The following is a 17,914-nucleotide window of genomic DNA, read 5'->3' as shown; positions in this document are numbered from 1 at the left end:
CTTTGTGCGCCGCACTCATGAGAGCTGAACACATTAAGGAAGCTTCTGTTATTGATTCTTCTCCATTCTTTTTGTGTTTTATCTCACTTATAGGTACTCTGAAAAAATATTCGAGTGTGTGTGAGAGAGAGAGTAGCGGGTCTTTGGTGCAAATTAAAATTTTCAGGGGTTTAAAAAAAATTTATACAAGGGGATAAGTGGAATTTTTTTTCCAGGGGTTCATCTGAACCCTTCAATGTAGTATAGGTCCGCCCCTGGTGTGGATGGTGGCGATTTAAGGAGATAAGAGTGTAACCTATAATACCTAAGATTAATCATACTATTAAATTTGATTAACCATTAAAACATGGCTTCTCCACCAGGTTCACTAAGTTGGTGACTTATCCTGGAATCCACCATTTGAGGTTAAAAAATGATTGGTGAACACTTATCTGAAGTAGACACCTAGAGTGAGATATGAAGAGAAGAAAAATATGTGATAGATGTGTCATATAATGTGATGATCTGATGGAAAAAGAGTCACAGAGAGAAAAGTTAGGTGTATGACATATATCGTTGTTCTTGGTGGTTGATGAATGTTACATCATAGAAAACTAAACCATTAAAAATGTCATACGTCATCGCTTCATACATTTTTTTATAGGTAAATATTAGTTTTTAATTGTTAGTAAATTAGTTCCTTCATCAGGATTTGAACCCTGACCCTTCACCCTACAAATCTCTTCATTTCCCTTAACTCACCAAGTGAGCTACCTTTCCCCCCGTCATCACTTCGTACATTGTTGGGAAATCCGCAGGTGTACAGAATTGCCCGGTTTTAAATGTCGAACCACAGGGATTGTGAGTGAATAAATTCAGTTTTAGTCTTGAGTTCGAATGTTCGTTTTATTGAGACAATGAAACGTCGAAGTAGTAATAAGGCAAAGTAGCAAAAGGAAAAATAAAAAGACAATTCAGAAATGAAAGGTGCTTAGTTATTGCTCAACTAGTCAATTTAAGTACATCATCCTACTCCTATGCACATGAACTCACGAGTTCCTCCTTAATTTGCAATGTTGATTTTTTTTTTTTATAAGCCATAAGAATATATTGAATATGAAGTACAAGGGGTACTTCAACCCAATACAAGGGGAATGGAAAGAAAAGAAAAAGCTAAAAGACAAAAAATACATGAAAGAAGTCCAAAGAATCCTCCTACTAGTGAAAGAACCCATCACCCACCACCTCCTTGAGGACAGATTAAAAAAATCATGCCTCATTAAAACCTTACCAGGGAAAACCCCCTTGGGAAAACCTGGTGAAGGGAAAAGAGTACATGATGTCAGTAATCAAGAGATAGTCCACAAGGAGGACTTTACAAAAGTTTACATAGATAATACATATATCACAAAGTAGCAGCAATCCACAGTACTGTCCCAAGATATTTAGACCGTGCAGCAACCAGCAGAGCTAACAATAATTAATCCTAGAGAGAAGACTTCCACATTCCACCAAGCTGACTTCCAATTACCCTTCATGATAGACTAAATTAGAAGCCACGAGCCACCCTTGACCAACACAAGAAAAGCAGCATCCTGCATACTAATTCCAATCAAAAGCAAAGTGCTGATACATATTTCAAAATATGAGACAAGATAGAGCAAAATAACAGAACCAAATATCACAAATCAGAGAGGGATCTCCACGCAGAAAACACTCCATAAAGCCACAGAACCAAATCCCCCATTAAATCAGCCAAGTAGACGAACACAGTACAAAGGATTAGCCACCCACTCATAGTGAGAAACATGGAAATTTCTTTCTCTTGCCTTCAGCCAGATCCATGACTTAAATTGCACAAACTCAACAATCCTATCCCCTTCAAAAACAGCATTCTGGAAGATAATAGAGTTACGGAATAACCAGATAGCATGAATTATCGCCACCCATGCCATAGACACCGCTCTCTTAGCTTTAGGACCACCTGCAAAAAGCTCACTAAATTGTAGAAAGTGAGGGATAGCCTCCATGTGAAGCACTGAGCAAACCCCAAGCCAGTTCAGGATTTTCGACCAAATCATCCAGCTATCAGCGCAAACAAAAAACAGGTGACAGCAGGATTCCAAATCACTGGAACAGAAAACACAGTTCAAGTTTGAGTTTGGAGGAATTGCGCTTCTTCTAGCCAAGGCATCTTTTGTTTGAACTCTGTTCAGGAGCACCCTCCAAGCCAAAGCTATCGAATTTGAGGGGGCTAACGATTTCCATAATTTCCTGAAAACATCTCCTTCAACTTCTTGGCCCAGTCCATATAATTCTTCATAGGCAGACTTAACAGTGTAACAGCCAGAGCTATCCTTTATCCACACCCAGGAATCCTGATGGCCTTCTTTCGGGGAGAAGCCTCTGAAAGAACCTTGTAACTCTTCTACTGCCCGGACCTCTCTATCCAGCAAGGCACGCTTCCAAGAGAACTGCAAACGCCAAACTGTACCTTCCCAGGCTCCCAACTCATGGACAGGAAAGGATTGCTGGAGGGAAAGGATAAAAAGACGAGGAAACAATAATTTCAGCGGCCCCACACCACACCAATCATCGTGCCAAAACTTTATCTCCCTACCATCCCCAACACGTCGACAAACAGAATTGTTGAACCAATTCCCTTCATCACACAAGGAGGCTAAATCTTTCCACCAAGTGGAATCATTCTTTTTAACAGCCCCACCATACTTAGCAGCCAATACCCGACACCATAGAGTCTCCTTTTCCTTCAGCATGCGCCATTTCCACTTCCCAATAAGCGCCACATTGAACTTCCTCCAATCCCTCACCCCCAATCCGCCTTCTCTCACTGGTTTACAGACATTTTCCCATTTCACCCAGGAAATTTTACTACCTTCATCACTTCCCCCCCACAAGAACCTTTTCAGTATACTATTACATTTGGACAAAATACCCGCTGGCATTCTATAGAAGGATAAATAATATAAAGGGATTGAAGACAAAACTGCTTTTATCAGACACAGTCGTCCCCCAAAAGAGAGATGTCGCTGTTTCCACTTTGACAGCCTACTGTGCAATTTATTAATAACTGGATCCCAAAAAGAAAGTCTCCTTGGGTTTCCTCCCACTGGCAAACCAAGATAAACAAAAGGGATACTCATTTGTTGACACTGTAGTAGTGAAGCAGCACTTACTAACCAATTCTGCTCGACACAGACACCCGCAATCTTACTCTTGTGGAAATTTACCTTCAAGCCAGACACTAGTTCGAAACACCTCAAGATACTTTTCACAGCAAAGATATTCTGCATAGTTGCTTGACCCATAAAAATAGTATCATCTGCAAACTGGAGGAGGGAAATACCAACAGATTCATCACCACCAATCATATGAGGGGAATATTTATCTTTTGACACCGCTTGACGTAAGAGGCCACTAAATCCTTCTGCAACAATTAGGAACAAAAACGGAGCTAAGGGGTCTCCCTGCCGGAGGCCCCTTTCCATACCAAACTCTTCAGACGGGCTACCGTTTACTAAGACGGACACTGATGCAGATTTCAAGCATCCAGAAATCCACCTAATCCATTTTTCACCAAAATTCAACCTCCTCAGCATATAGAACAAAAAGTCCCATTCAACAGAATCGTAGGCCTTTTCATAATCAATTTTCATGACAAAGGTTGGCTTCTTCCGTCTCTTAGCGTCATGAATTGCCTCGTTTGTTATCAGTACACCATCTAGCAAATTTCTCCCTCCAATGAAAGCGGATTGACAATCATCAATCACAGAGGAAATCACGTTCCGGATTCTATTAGCCAGCAGTTTAGAGACAATTTTATACATGCAATTAATAAGTGAGATAGGACGAAAATCATGCAGGCCATGGGGGGAAGCAATCTTTGGAATAAGTGTAATAAAGGAAGCATTTGAGCCTCGTGGCCACACCCCAGAGTCTTGAAAGTCCACTGCCATCTTAAAAAAATCATCCTGTAAAATCTCCTAGAAGGACTTAATAAATCTGAAATTTATACCATCAGGACCCGGACTCTTGTCCCCGGCACAACTCCAAACTGCCTCCTTCAATTCAGCAGCAGAGAAATTTTCCTCTAGTAATTTTGAAGACGAAACAGACAAAGAACGGAATGGGACTCCATTCAGTTTTGGACGCCATCTTTCCATTGATTTGAACTTGCAAGCAAAGAATTCCTTAGCCTGAAATTTTACAGCACTTGGGTCGTCGACCCACACATCTTCCACCCATAGCCCAGGTAAAGCATTTACCTTTCTTCTAAAATTCACAATTGCATGAAAATAACGTGAATTTTGATCCCCTTCCCGAATCCAATTGATTCTAGATTTTTGATAAGCAAGTGAATCAATTCTCTTTGAGCACTGCCAAAATTCTGCCCCCAATTCCTGACGCTGTCTGAGTTCAACTTCCTGTAAGTCACTTTCCTCAGCCTTTTTCTCAATATCATTTAACTGGTCCACTATCTCCTTTTTCCTCCTATGCAGATTACCAAAGACTTCAAGATTCCACTGTTTAAGCTTCAGTTTCAAAGTTTTTAATTTTTCGTTCAAAGCTATAATACCTCTTCCTTCAACCTGTATCTCTCTCCAAGAATCACCAACAAAAGCTTGAAACCTTGGGTCATCAAACCAGCAGTTAAGAACGCGGAAGGGTTTCGGACCCCAATTTTGATTTACCCTCTTAAAAAGAAGCGGACAATGATCTAATATGTCTCTTTGCAGCACCTCTTGGACATAATCCGGCCACCTGTTTAACCAACCCGGAGAGATAAGAAATCTGTCCAATCTACTCATTTGCAAACCATTAGGACGCACCCAAGTAAATTTTCTACCCAACAGAGGAATGTCAAGTAGTTCCATCTCATCAATAAAATCATTGAACTCCACAGATTCAGACCTATGTTGTTGAGAGTTAGCACCAACTCCTCTTCTTTCTGACGAAGACCGAACAACATTGAAGTCCCCCGCGACACACCATAGGTCATAATGGATGTTGATCTTCAGTTCTACTAATTTGCTCCATAATTGTCTCTTACCAACTCTATCACAGGGCGCATAGACGTTCAGCACAGCACAATCTGCAGCATCCACACCAAAAGAACCAACAATACAAATAAAATTTGACTCAATTATGGACCTTTCTACCTGCAACAGACCTTTTCTCCAAATACACAACAATCCCCCTCCTCTATTTTCTGATGGGGCGAAACGCCAGTCAAAATCTACATCTCCCCAAATAGTTCTACAGCAATGGACATCAACTACCTGAAGTTTAGTTTCCTGTATACAAACGAAATCGGCCTTGTGTTGAGAAATAAGGCCCTGAATGGCCTTCTGTTTGAGGAAGCTCCCCAACCCCCTCGAATTGAAACTGAGAATAATCATTGAGAACTATCCTGGGCTTCTCCTTCCTCCCTATTCACCTATCTGTTTGCTTGTCCACTGGTGACATTTGAATCCCTCTTCTGCATCGCCACCAAGCGATTTATCATCTCCTTATCCTTTCCGCTGAAAGAAACTCCCAAAAATTTTCCAAAATCCCAAATATTTCTAGCTTCCTCCTCAGTTGATTGTCCCAAAAATTTGCAATGTTGATTGTGATTTATGGTCACATGCTTCAGGTTGATAAGTTGGATATTATAACCGCTGCTATGGGACATGCATTAGCCACCGAAGGAGAATTCTGCACTGGAAATGCAAGAGTTATAGATCACCAAGTATGGGAGCGTCATATGTGTTAGGAAAAAGGCACAATTTGATTCAGACAGTACGATAGAGCGAGAAAGCACGAATAAATAACACAGAAAACTTTGTTCACACAGTTCGGCCAATTGTGCCTACCTCTGCGGCTATAGAGTAGTTATAACTCCCTTTATTGATTCTCAATAATCAATTGTGTTTACAATAGGAGTTTCTATTGCTATGTACCCTCGCACACCGCCAAATTGCGGCGCACTTGCACACCACTCAATTGTGGCGCACTCCGCACACACCTGGTGCACACTAGCACACCTTTAGGGTTATGGACTTTATCTATTTATAGGGCACTACTAAAGGTGTGCTAGCAAAAAAAAAAATGAATTGCCTCCACTTCCTGTTGTGCACTACCACTTTTAACACAAAAACCTTTCGCAATCCTGGTATTCCATACCTCCATGGCTTTGGACTCCATGTTTTGCACTTCCCTTATGATACCCATGAGGATGAAAAGGCCTTCAAAAAATTCTTTTCTTTGTTCTACAATGTATCATCTCATAACCCAGATATCTCTCCATTTGGAAAGTAACAAAACTAATCCGGTCACCTCTCTTCTCAAATTCTGAAGATCAGTAGATGTGTATCCCACAGCAAACTTCTCTTTTCTTCTATTGGGTCAGAGCAACCAAACAAGCTTAAAAGACCCGCTCTTGCCTATTCTACATGGGAATCACATTGGTCATTGAATTACAATATCATTGGCAGAAAATGAAGGGAAAGTTTTCTTATACCATGCATCGATTAGATTGGACCATTGTCAATGTGTACATGTGGTTCCAGTGTAAAGTATTTCTTATACCATGTTTTCTTACTATCATTAAATTGTTTTTGTGACAACTGGTACTGTATCTTCAAAAAGAGAAAGATAAGAATTTTAGATAAGAATTTTAGAATATAGTTTTGAGTGGTGATTTTGGTGAAAGTGGTGTTGATGAGTCTTTCAAACCAAATAATGCCTCCATGATTAATGTTGACCTTAACCATACTTACAAAATTCCTTTTATATATGCTATACACGTGTGTGTGGGTCTACAGCATTCCGTGGACCACCCTATACACGTGTGTGGGGGTCTACACCATCCCTACTACCTTAACCCCTTTTTTGTCCCCTCTCTTTCTGTGTCCATCCATGAATCATGATAGTCGATGTATGGTTACGTTGTAGACATGGATGTATATACTATATAGTGTACATGCATATTTCTTGGGGCATACTTACATGACCTCTCTCCCCTAAATTAACGGCATTTGTTTCTTTGAGCTTTTTAGGGTTCATTAATGAATGAGCAAGGGTGGACTGAATGATGATCATGATCTTTGATTCTTTTGCATACATGTTTGATTTCGTTTAGAAAAGGTGTGTATGAAAGAAAATCTACTAATCTCACCATGTGAATGTTCACAAACATGATTATATGCCTGAGGTAATAAATACATGAATTAGATAAATAATTAATAAGATAATTTTTGTAAACTTATCACTTAAATGCGAAGAGGTGACAAATTAATTTTAGGGCTAGCAACTGTTTTTTTTAATATCAGAAAGATAAATTGTGCACTTCAGGGATTGATCTCTGGGTCTCCCTCACTCAACTCATATGTTTCATAACTCTAACCACTTGAGCTATCATTAAGACTGTATAAATGTTTATGAATACACTTTACAAATGGTATTTTTATTTCAAAAAAAGATATGCTCTTGAAATTTTAGAGATATTTAATATGAAGGATTAATGCAATTCAATTTCAACAACCCCAATTGAATTGGGTTTGAAACTCACAAAGAACAAAGGAGGAAAGAAGGTGAATGTTACTCTCTATAAACAATAGTAGGGAGCCTTATGTATTTAACATTCACAAGATCAGATATCATGTATGTTAGCAGTCTAATCAGCATATACATGGAGAACCGAACGGAAGTTCATCTATTAGCAACAAAGTGAATCTTTTGTTACTTAAAAGATGTAGAATTTGGAATCTTTTATAAAACTGTTGTAAAATCAAATCTGATTGGTTTCTCAGATAGTGGTTATGCGGGAGACCGTGATGAAGGTAACTGATAATGACCTTATCAACCACTGAAGCAGAATTTGTTGTTGCAACATCAAATTCAAGCAAGCTATTTGGCTAAGAAGGCTACTTGAAGTTCTAAACAACCAGCAACAAGGCCCTACTTTCATCTATTGTGATAATGTTTATGCAATAGAACTCTCTAAGAACCCTGTCCTACATGGAAGAAACAAACACATTGATGTGGAATTTTACTTCTTGTGTGAGTTGTGTAAAGAATGTTTGATTGAGTTAGTATTTTGTAAGAGTGAAAATCAGGTTGTAGTATGACCAATCCCCTAAAGCCTGCTGCATTTTTCAAGCTTTGAAGTATCTTAGGAGTTTATTCATTAATAGAGGTAAAATAAAGAAATAAGTTGCTAGTTCTTGCACTTGAGGTATATATTTTGACATGTCATTTCAGCTAACTTAAGGCTTATTAATTTGACTAACTTAAAACTTATTTGACTAGTATAAAAGTTCTTTAAAAGTATTGTAAAGAAACTTATTTCAGTAGATTAAAGCTTTTCAAATAAGCTACCTTACCTTAAACCATATTGAATTTATTCTCATTTTTATCCTTATCCTTTTATAATTACAATTCATTTAACTACTAGTTATGCTTAACACTTTTTTTTTCAATTAAGTAACTTTTCAGCTTTTAGCTTTAAACTTTCAACTAGCTTAGAAACTTTCATCTTCCAATTAGCTTATAAGCTATCAGCTAGATTATCAGCTAAGCGTGTCAAACCGATCTTGTTAATGTTACCGACTCCGTGTTGTTCCTAAACTTATTTCTGTTTTAGAATCAATGTCACTAGTCATTTGTCAAGACCTAGTCTTTAGGAATTGAGGGTGTGATACTTTAGTTATAGATAATGTGCAGGGGATATATTATGAGAATGAGATTTTTACGTGAGAACGCAATAGTAAATCCCGGCTGTTAGATTTAATTATAAATTGTCAAAATTAAAACATTGAGTCATGTGATTTTTTAAATTAGGTGGTCACGTGGAGTCGAAATCATCTGTCGCTATTCTTTGTGCCAAACCTTGTCTCACCAATAAGAATTCGACAACTCAATTAAAATTTCCAAGTCATTACTAATGGTCATCTAACGGGGTTAGCCAACCGTCTCCTTTCTCCCTTTTTCCTATGCATCTCACTTCATTGGCACCGTTCATGTGTACTCTTTCTGGTAGAAAAATCTACAGGAACTGGACATTAAACCAAATTGACAAGGTTTCATTCAATCCAGCCTGAGCTCGTCAAACTGGACCTTTCTCGATACACAAAAATGGCTTCTTGAGTTCGAATATTTTTTTTTTCTTTTCTGAAATGGGTTTATTGAACACAGGTTGCAGGTACGTATTTTTTTCTAAAATGAGTTGATTGAAATCAACAAGGTTTTATTTGTAAGCACCGCATCAAGAGAAATTTCAGCAAAGATGCATAGATTATATTGAAGTTAAAATTGGGGGTATTGATTATCATTCGTGCAATTCATTCACAGAGTAGCCGGCCAGACATTGAACCTATTATGGCAGATTGCAGACTCCTTGCTTCAGCTTTTAATTCCCTATCCTTTAGGCATGTTAATAGAAGAGCAAATAATGCTACTCATGTTCTAGCTTCCATGGCCATTGATTTTCCTTCAAAAATTTGGTGGGATACTCCCCCTAGAGCGTTGGCCGAGGCAATCTTTGTAGACACATTTGATTATTATCATGAATAAAATGTCTTGTACTTGAATTAAAAATTAAAAATAAAATAAAATTGGGGGTATTGTTACAGAGACGGTGGAGAACTTAGAAACATAGGGTGAATGGCAATTCAGATCTCATGCTTCTCACCCATCCGTTTTCCCTTCTAAATGCCCAAAAGAACAGAGGATGCAGATTGGGGCAGGCACAAAAATCAGATCCAACCACCTCCTTGATATGATTCATAGCGATAACGGTGGTGGCAATGGCCGCCTTAGTGGTGGTGGTATATTATTTGACACCTCGACATCAATTTGCTTCCTTCCTGCGAGGTCTGGTCATCACCGCCATCTTGGACGACGACGGCGATGACAAAACCAGAATCGATGGCGAGTAATTTTCGTCGTTTAATATTGGACAGAGGAGTCACGACTGTGAGATCTTGCTCTTGCGTTTTGACCATCTCCATAACAAGTCCAATGGAGTCACGACGATGGAGGTGATATTGGAGTAGGAGGCGCCGATGATTTCACTGGTGATGATGGTAGCGTATCTGTGGCCGCCTGGGTCGCCGCAAAACTGCTTGCGGTGGTGGGTTTTCTCAATTAGAACGTATTTCTGCCTTACGGATCTATTAACGTCGTTAATGCCCAAGTGTAAAACTTAGGTGATGTGTCAAAATGTTATTCGCAGGACAGAGAAGGAGACAGAGACATGAGACAGAGGATTTGGACTCGGTTAACTTGTTTTAAAAAAAAATTTGACCGTTAATAATGATTAGATCTAACGATCATGATTTATTCTCACGTTCTCACATAAAAATATCATTTCTATAACATACATCCCCACCGGCCTATCTTCATGAATAATGATTATCCCATTTTTAGTTTCAATTTGTTTCCAACTTTCTATCACAAGCACGACCAAAATCAAAGAAAAATGATAGGACGAGCATCTTCGATTGCAGAAATCTAAGGCCTTACGCAGCTTCACTAGCTAGTGGACATAAAATCAACACTGTAGGTATGTTCGGTGAGCCCTACTTTGGGTGTTAAGGCCTTTGTTCTGTAAATTAAATGTTGAACACGTTTGTGTGCATAAGTTTGAAAATATGCTCATGGGTTTGCATTTCATATTTTCATTTAAAAAAATAGAAAATAAATGAAATCACGTTTGATTTATATTCAGACAATGAAGTTCAAAAAAATATATTTAGACAATGTTAACGTATGTAATTGCTAGGCTCATACCAACTAACCGAACAAATTAAAAGCATTTGAAATTTTATGCTACGTTTAGTGATAGAACATAGCATAACAGAATGATATAGAATAAGACAATAATATTCTAGCTATATGCATGTTTAATATTTGATTTAGTATAAAAATTGAATTCAAGTGAACAATGTATAGAATCCGTTTGGTCATTGCTTATTTCGTGATGTTTATTTTGAAAAAAAAAAATATCACTTATATATTTTATAAGTTGTTTCTGGATGCTTTTGAAAAAAAGTAAAAATTTAATTATTACTTTAAGCTATTTAGAGTGCTTTGTTTTAGATTAAAAATAATGATTTTTCACTCTTAAAAAATGATATTAATTTTAAGAGATTTTAAGGAAAGCATAAGCTGATTTGTGTTCGGTTACAGTACTTATTAAAATCAATTTCTTTATCTTCTCTCTCATTTATCATAATAGATTTTCCTAATAACTAAGCTAATTAAGAGTGCGTTTCGTTCATATATTTTTAAATAAAAATCACTTTTTTATTAAAAAAGTATTTTAAAAAATATTAAAATGTCAAGGATGATGCACTTACCGAGCATATTATCACGCTGCTGTGGGCTATATGGTCACATAGGAATAAGTAGGTTTTTTAGCAAGTGAAGTTGTCCCCAGAGGAGACTTGGCGTTTGGCCTCTTCGGTGCGTGTATGGCCACTGATGCTGGTTCGCGTGGGTTTACTGGTCGGGCTGGGAACGAGAGCGCGCCCATGGCTGGTTGGAAGGCACCGCCAGCTAGGGTGGTGAAGGTGAACACGAATGTCTCTCTTTCAGCGTCTGGTGAGTGTGGTATGGGGCTGGTTGCAAGGGACTCTCGAGGTCGGGTGCTTGCTTCTGTCGCTGCTCGCGAGTTTCACTCTCTCACCATTGCTGTGACTGAAGGTATTGTTGTCAAATGGGCAATCAGGTTGGCTTTGGATTTGGTCTTCAAGGATGTGATCTTTGAAACCGATAACATGCAAGTTGTTAGTGCATGGTCTACGTTCTCCTCTAATTTTTCGTATTTAGCGTCTGTAGTGTCGGATTGTGTTGCTTTGTTCTCTAGTTTTAGTTCGTTTAGCTTGTGTCATGTTCGTCGCGGTGCGAATAAGGCCGCTGATTTTATGGCAAAGTATGCCTTGTCTGGTCAATGTTTTGTTTGGATAGATGATGCTCCTCATGCTTTAGAGGGCATACTATCCATGGATGTTGCAGCAATTTCTTCTTAATGAAATTGACTTTTTATCAAAAAAAAAAAGATTTTTATAAAATTAATATTTTAAAAAATCTGAAAATATAATTGTTTGGAAAAGCCACTTTGATGCTTATTAGAAAAATATTTTCTTTTTAATATTAAACAAACACCCTAAAGTAACTTTTCCAAATAATTTGTTTTTCATTTAAAAAAAAATTATGATTTGTTAAAAACTGAAACAAACATCTTAAAATTTTAGAGAGTATATACATTCAAGTCCATCTGAAATTTGTCTCTGGAATTTTACAAAGTATGGCATGCCCACAAAGTTATAAAATCTACATATAAATGCACAACAAGATAAAATAAGTGTAGTTTTTATTTATTTGTTTGTTTTATTCATGGAGGCTCCCATATTCCTTTGCTTCTATTGTTGCAATTGTTATAAACAAGTTGAAATTTCTAAAGTGGAATTTGCCATGCCAATCCCATCTTCTTTTGGTGGCCAGATTTGGAATTTTGTGACCTCATTTCCAAAGCTAGCACCTCAATTAATTAAATGCTGGTCGACTGATAAGGACCCAATAAACAGAACCAACCTTTTTTCAACACACGAATGCAAATTTTCATCTCATTTAATTTTATAGTGTCACCGCCAACAAACACACGTCTTATAGTACAAGTTAAGAAGTCTTTCAAAAAAAAAAAGTTAAGAAGAAAACAAAGGCAGTGCTCAATTAATCAACTGGATAATAGTGTACAACACTCAGTGTCATTTAATTTTTCTTATATAACACATTATGCGACATGCATGCATCATGCGCATGTGTAAGTTTATACTCTGTAAAGAAATGGAAAATGTTTCTGGAGCTATATTATGTGATTAGACATTCAGATTAGAAAAAGAGAGAAGAAAAAAAGAGAAATAGTGATGTGTGTAATATATGATATAATCTAATAAGAAGAAGAGATAGAGGGTAAAATTAGAAGTCATAAGTGTAGATACTGATAATTTTTTTTACATTGGAATAATAAATTACATCATCTAAGAATTAATCCCTAGACCAAGTGAGATTGTAAATTACTATAAATTACATCTTTAAGTTGATCTACTGATGGTTTTAAAATTTATAATTTTTTATATTTCACTTATACTTTTACCTAATGGGATAGTTGTCAATGCCATGTCTATAACATAGACTCTTAGGTATCTTATAAAAGAGTTTCCTGAAAGCTTAAGACTTAATGCCCTTTGACAAAGACTCACTCTTTTTTCTTTTCTAGCTCTTTGGTTCCTTTATCCTTTTGTATGATAACATTCACACAAGAAAAGATTGCAAATCCTCCCTCTCTCTCTCTCTCTAGCCAACAAAAAAGAAAATACTTCAGACCAAGAATTTCAGATACTGCATCAAATCTTGTCAGTCTTTAAGGCAACTACCTCAAAGTCATGGAACCACATCATCACCAAAAGAACAGAGAAAATGATGTGGAGAAGCCAATTGAATTAGCAACAGCAGCACAATCATCAACATCCCCACCTTCACAATCTTCATCAGCATCCTCCTCTCCTTCTCAAGAATTCTCCTTCACAATCACTCACCACTCTTTCTCCACCCCATTCCCTGGTAATAAATCCAAATCCCCAAATTCACATGCACTTGATCTTTCCCCTGCTGATGAAATTTTCTTCCATGGCCATTTGCTTCCTCTCCAAATCCTCTCACACTTCCCTGCAACATCATCACCTAGATCTTCCACCAATTCCAATGACAGCTTCACCCTCCCCATCAGAGACTTATTACAACTACAATCACATCAAAGCCCCACAAGGGACAGTGTCAGCAGCAGCAGCAACAGCAATAGCAGCAGCAACATCACCTCAGAGAGCAATAACAGCAAAAGAGAAAGAGATAACAACAATATTGGAACAAAAAGGGTGGATGGTAAGTCCAAGTTTTCTTTTTTATCATTTGGGTTGACAAAAGAGCACAAAGGGTGTCATGTTAAGGACAGAGAAGATAAAGAGGTGAACAAAAAGAAGCTTGGTGTGATTCATGCACTGAAAAAGTACTTGAAAATGGTGAAGCCTCTTAGGATTTTCAGTGGAGAAAGAGAGAAAGTTAGACTTCATGGGAAGTCTTATTCTTATTCAGGGAATGTCACTCCAAGGAATAATAAGCAAGAGTCGAGGGGTTGGAGAGGGCAATTTTCAGCACCAGCATCACTGAGGACTTCTCCATCAAACAGTGGTCTCTTGCTTGCAAGAACTACTACTCTTCCTCCTCCTCCTCCTCCTAGTGACAGCACCATGGAAGAGTTGCAGGCTGCAATTCAAGCTGCAATTGCTCACTGCAAAAATTCATTTGCTAAAGAAGATAAGCTCAAATGCTGATTGATGGATAGGAGGGATTTTTTCCATTCAATTATTTTCTATAAATGATTTTGTATGTGGTATTTAAAAAATTGTGTATATAAAAATGTTCGGCTTCTTATGCGATGAGATTAAGATTTAAAAAGAAGCACAAGTGGAAATATCAGAGAAGATTAATAACTGTGCCTTGTTTTAGACCAACTTGTATTGGTATCTCATGAATTTCTGCAGTCTTCAGTTCTGTTTCCATTTAGGTATGAATTGCTAACAATCCGAGCATGTTGGTTCAACTTCACTTTTTATATAATCAATTCTGAAATTACTCTCAAAAACCGTTAGGAGTCACATTGACTTGAGATATGATTAATATAGTGTTTATAAAGGGTGGTGAAACCTCTCGCCTAAGCAAGGTTTTGGGATAAAGTTAGACCTTCCAAATTCTAAGATAAATTTATTTTCCAAATTATTCTGAATTTTTTTCAAACATGCACTAAAAAAGGTTAAATAAGATCTGCTTAGAATTATTTATTTTCTTATTTCTTATAACATGTTTAAATCAACTTCTATTTCCGCATAATCTAAAAACTAGCAAAAAAATCTTCTCTAGAGAATTAATTCTAACAACTAAAATCAACATGCTCTTATTCATTGTGTAGTTATTCTATATGCGGGAATTTTGACATGAATAAGCTCCTAGCAGCCAGATATGTAGCAGGTTTTTTCATTTTCAAGGGACAATGTTCTGACACTGTCCTAAGTCCTAACTGGTCCATAATAAACTGAGCTTTGGGGCGGCTATGTTATTCCTTTTTTTTTTTTTTACTTTTTCATTTTCCTTTGGTTGCTATTATGTTTTTTTCCTTCAAAATCATATCCAAAGCTGGTCCAACTTAGACGTATTTAGACCAAGTATACCAGATTAGATTCCCTTGCCAAAAGAAATTTTATGTGTCCTCCCCTGTCCCAATCATGTCTATCTATCTAGTGAGGTATTACAACTTACACCTAGATGAATTATGAAGAGAATAGAGGTAAATAGTGATATATAAGTGATGTGATAGAATATATAGAAAGAAATAAGGAAAAAATATGAGTGAAAGTAACATAAAAAAGAAAATGAGGTATGGATGTATTAAATTCCAAATGTGTATGCGTGAATAAAAGGTGTGAACAATTTCATGTTAGACATAACAGTTAGGAAAGCTCAATTAATACCAACCAAATCATTTACCTAGAAACCTAACAAATATCAGAATCGTGTGATTAAAAACCAAATAATTTCAACATTCAAACGGATGCGATTTATCTACAATTAATGATTTAGAAGTAGTTTTGCATATTCATTAAAAAGTATTTTTTTTGTCGAAATTCATTAAAAAGTATGAAAATAAAAAAGAACACATCTTCATTTTTATTTTTTTCTGAAGTAATAAGTTGCTACTTCAACAAAAGTACATTTGGATTAATGGATGTGTTAATTTTTATTTCATATTTGCTGACAGGTGTACAAACTATGAAAAAGAGATAAAAAAAAAAACGTGATTTTTTAAGGCCCACCACATGTGAAGAAGCCCAGATTTCGTCAAAGTGTTGTTGGGCTTAATGTCGGGTCAAGTGGTTACTTCAACTTGGGTGTTCCTATTGAGTATTGACTAAAAAAAAACTTGGGTGTTCCTCCTAACACCATGAAAAACTCTCTACACGCACCTATTGTTTTGGGAAAATAAAAAATTGTCATTTCTGAAAATTGTATTTAATTTTTTTTTAAAACTGTTTTTCAGGAAAATACTGTTTGAATGAGATGTTTTCCAATATTAAAAAAATTATAATATGAAAACTAAAACTGAAACAGAAAACATCTTTTAACTATACTGGTATTTTAGTTTTAAAAACTTAGGCCCTGTTCGGGGTGGTTTTTGGTTTTATGTTTTCAAAATTTTAAAAACCAAAACTCGTTTTCAGTTTTAATTTTTTGTGGTTTTGAGTCTTAAAAAACTTGTTGTCAACTTTGTAAATTCACACTAGTCACAACAATTATCAATTTTGTGAATTCATGACAATGAGTGGTGGTGGTGGAGCTAATGCTGGAGGTAGAGCCAATATTGGTGGCGATGATTGTGAGAGTGGAGTGGTTGTGGTGGCGATGAAGGTGTGGTGGTGAAGGGTGTTACATGGTGGTCGTGATGATGATGGTGGTGGTAGCGACGTGGTGGTTGTGATGGGGGAGGTGGTGATTGCAATGGAGTCGTCGGTGGTGTTGGAGGGTGGTGGTGACAGTGCAAGCGTAGTGGTAGTGGCGACGGTGAAGATGGTGGTGGTGCAAGTGATAGTGGTGAAGGGTGGTGGTGGCGGTGATGATACGAGTGGAGGATGCATGTGGAGGTGGTGGCTATGGAGATTGGTTGTGGTGGCGGCGGAAATGGCGGTGAAGGTGGTTGTGGTGGCAGCGAAGTGGTAGCGGTGGCGGCGACGATGGTGGTGGTGGTAATGGCGGTGGGTGGTGATGGTGATGGAGTTACATGTTATTGAAACTAAAAACCATAAACACCAAACTATATCTTGTGGTTTTGAAAAACATGCTAAAACAATTTTAAAATTCAATAGAAACTCACTTTCGTTTCATTTTTGTCGAACACGGTTTGTTTCGAATTTGCGTTTGAAAACCAAAAACTGAAAACTAGCAACCACCCTGAATGACGAGAACTGTTATCGAAAATAGTTTTTAAAAACAAACAGGTTTTCTCAGTTTTTAAAAACAAAAAACTGTTTTAAAAAATGTGTATTTTTTATATATGTGTTTCATAAATTCAGAAGGACTTAATGTTATAATAACAAGATGATTCGGGACTTAATGATTTAATAAATAGTTGCATTTCAGTCCTCCTTTCATCAAAGAGCCACTCAAACTCTGAAAGGTCGTTGCAGGAACTTGCAGTATAAGCTTCAATGTGTGAAGAATTTTCCTTTGTATAAAGAGCAAGGTGTCTGAATTTTTTTAATTATTCATATTCCCACGTTAACTTGTCATGGTCCAGCAGCTTTATCTGATATTATCAAATTATTATTGGGGCCATATGCAATCTGAATTGGTGTGTGTGCCAAGTTGATGGTGGTACTACTATAGAACATTAACTAAAGGTTCATGAAACTAGAGGTATAGCAGGTTTTTTCTTTCGATTTTGAATTTAAAAGTGATGAATATTGAGGGGATGAAAGAAAATTTGTCTTTTAAATAAATGTTTTTTTTATCAGTTTTATTTTTGGTACATTTTCATCAGCTTAATCATCAAATTAGTTTTGATGTTTGCAGTTTGTTTTTCAATTTTATTCTTAGTCGGGAAAAAGTTAGTGATATACCCCTCAATTTGCACCAAATCTCGTTTTAGTCTTCACGAGGTGGTGCTTCGGCGAGCATGCCTAGTGACAGGTCAATGCCTACATGGCATGCCACATGTATTTTCTATTTAAATTTAAATTTTCATATCTTACTTAATCATTAAAATAAACTAAAAATATCAAAAATCATTAATTTCAGCCATTCATCTCTCTTCATCATCTTC

At 36.9% G+C, this 17,914-nt stretch overlaps 3 protein-coding genes across 3 annotated transcripts; 2 read left to right on the top strand and 1 right to left on the bottom strand.

Moving 5' to 3' along the window:
* Positions 1-3,983: 3,983 nt before the first annotated feature.
* LOC130717555 (uncharacterized) lies at positions 3,984-5,399 on the bottom strand. The gene has a single exon (XM_057567808.1). The coding sequence runs from the start codon at positions 5,397-5,399 to the stop codon at positions 3,984-3,986; it is 1,416 nt and encodes a 471-aa protein (XP_057423791.1).
* A 6,057-nt stretch (positions 5,400-11,456) lies between these two features.
* Positions 11,457-12,014, top strand: LOC130717553 (uncharacterized). The gene has a single exon (XM_057567807.1). It carries the CDS (start codon positions 11,457-11,459, stop codon positions 12,012-12,014), a length of 558 nt encoding a protein of 185 aa, XP_057423790.1.
* Positions 12,015-13,204: 1,190 nt separating this feature from the next.
* LOC130721334 (BRI1 kinase inhibitor 1-like) lies at positions 13,205-14,591 on the top strand. The gene has a single exon (XM_057572111.1). It carries the CDS (start codon positions 13,431-13,433, stop codon positions 14,373-14,375), a length of 945 nt encoding a protein of 314 aa, XP_057428094.1. The 5' UTR covers positions 13,205-13,430; the 3' UTR covers positions 14,376-14,591.
* The last annotated feature ends 3,323 nt before the right edge of the window (positions 14,592-17,914 follow it).

Source organism: Lotus japonicus, chromosome 5, assembly GCF_012489685.1.
Source record: "Lotus japonicus ecotype B-129 chromosome 5, LjGifu_v1.2".
Taxonomy (NCBI): domain Eukaryota; kingdom Viridiplantae; phylum Streptophyta; class Magnoliopsida; order Fabales; family Fabaceae; genus Lotus; species Lotus japonicus.
Note: the sequence above shows the minus strand (reverse complement) of the source record. Positions and strands in the feature narration are given on the sequence as shown.

Excerpts from the sequence above, each read along its gene's own strand:
- LOC130717555 (XM_057567808.1), bottom strand. The coding sequence starts at position 5,399 with ATGATTATTCTCAGTTTCAATTCGAGGGGGTTGGGGAGCTTCCTCAAA.
- LOC130717553 (XM_057567807.1), top strand. The coding sequence starts at position 11,457 with ATGGCCACTGATGCTGGTTCGCGTGGGTTTACTGGTCGGGCTGGGAAC.
- LOC130721334 (XM_057572111.1), top strand. The coding sequence starts at position 13,431 with ATGGAACCACATCATCACCAAAAGAACAGAGAAAATGATGTGGAGAAG.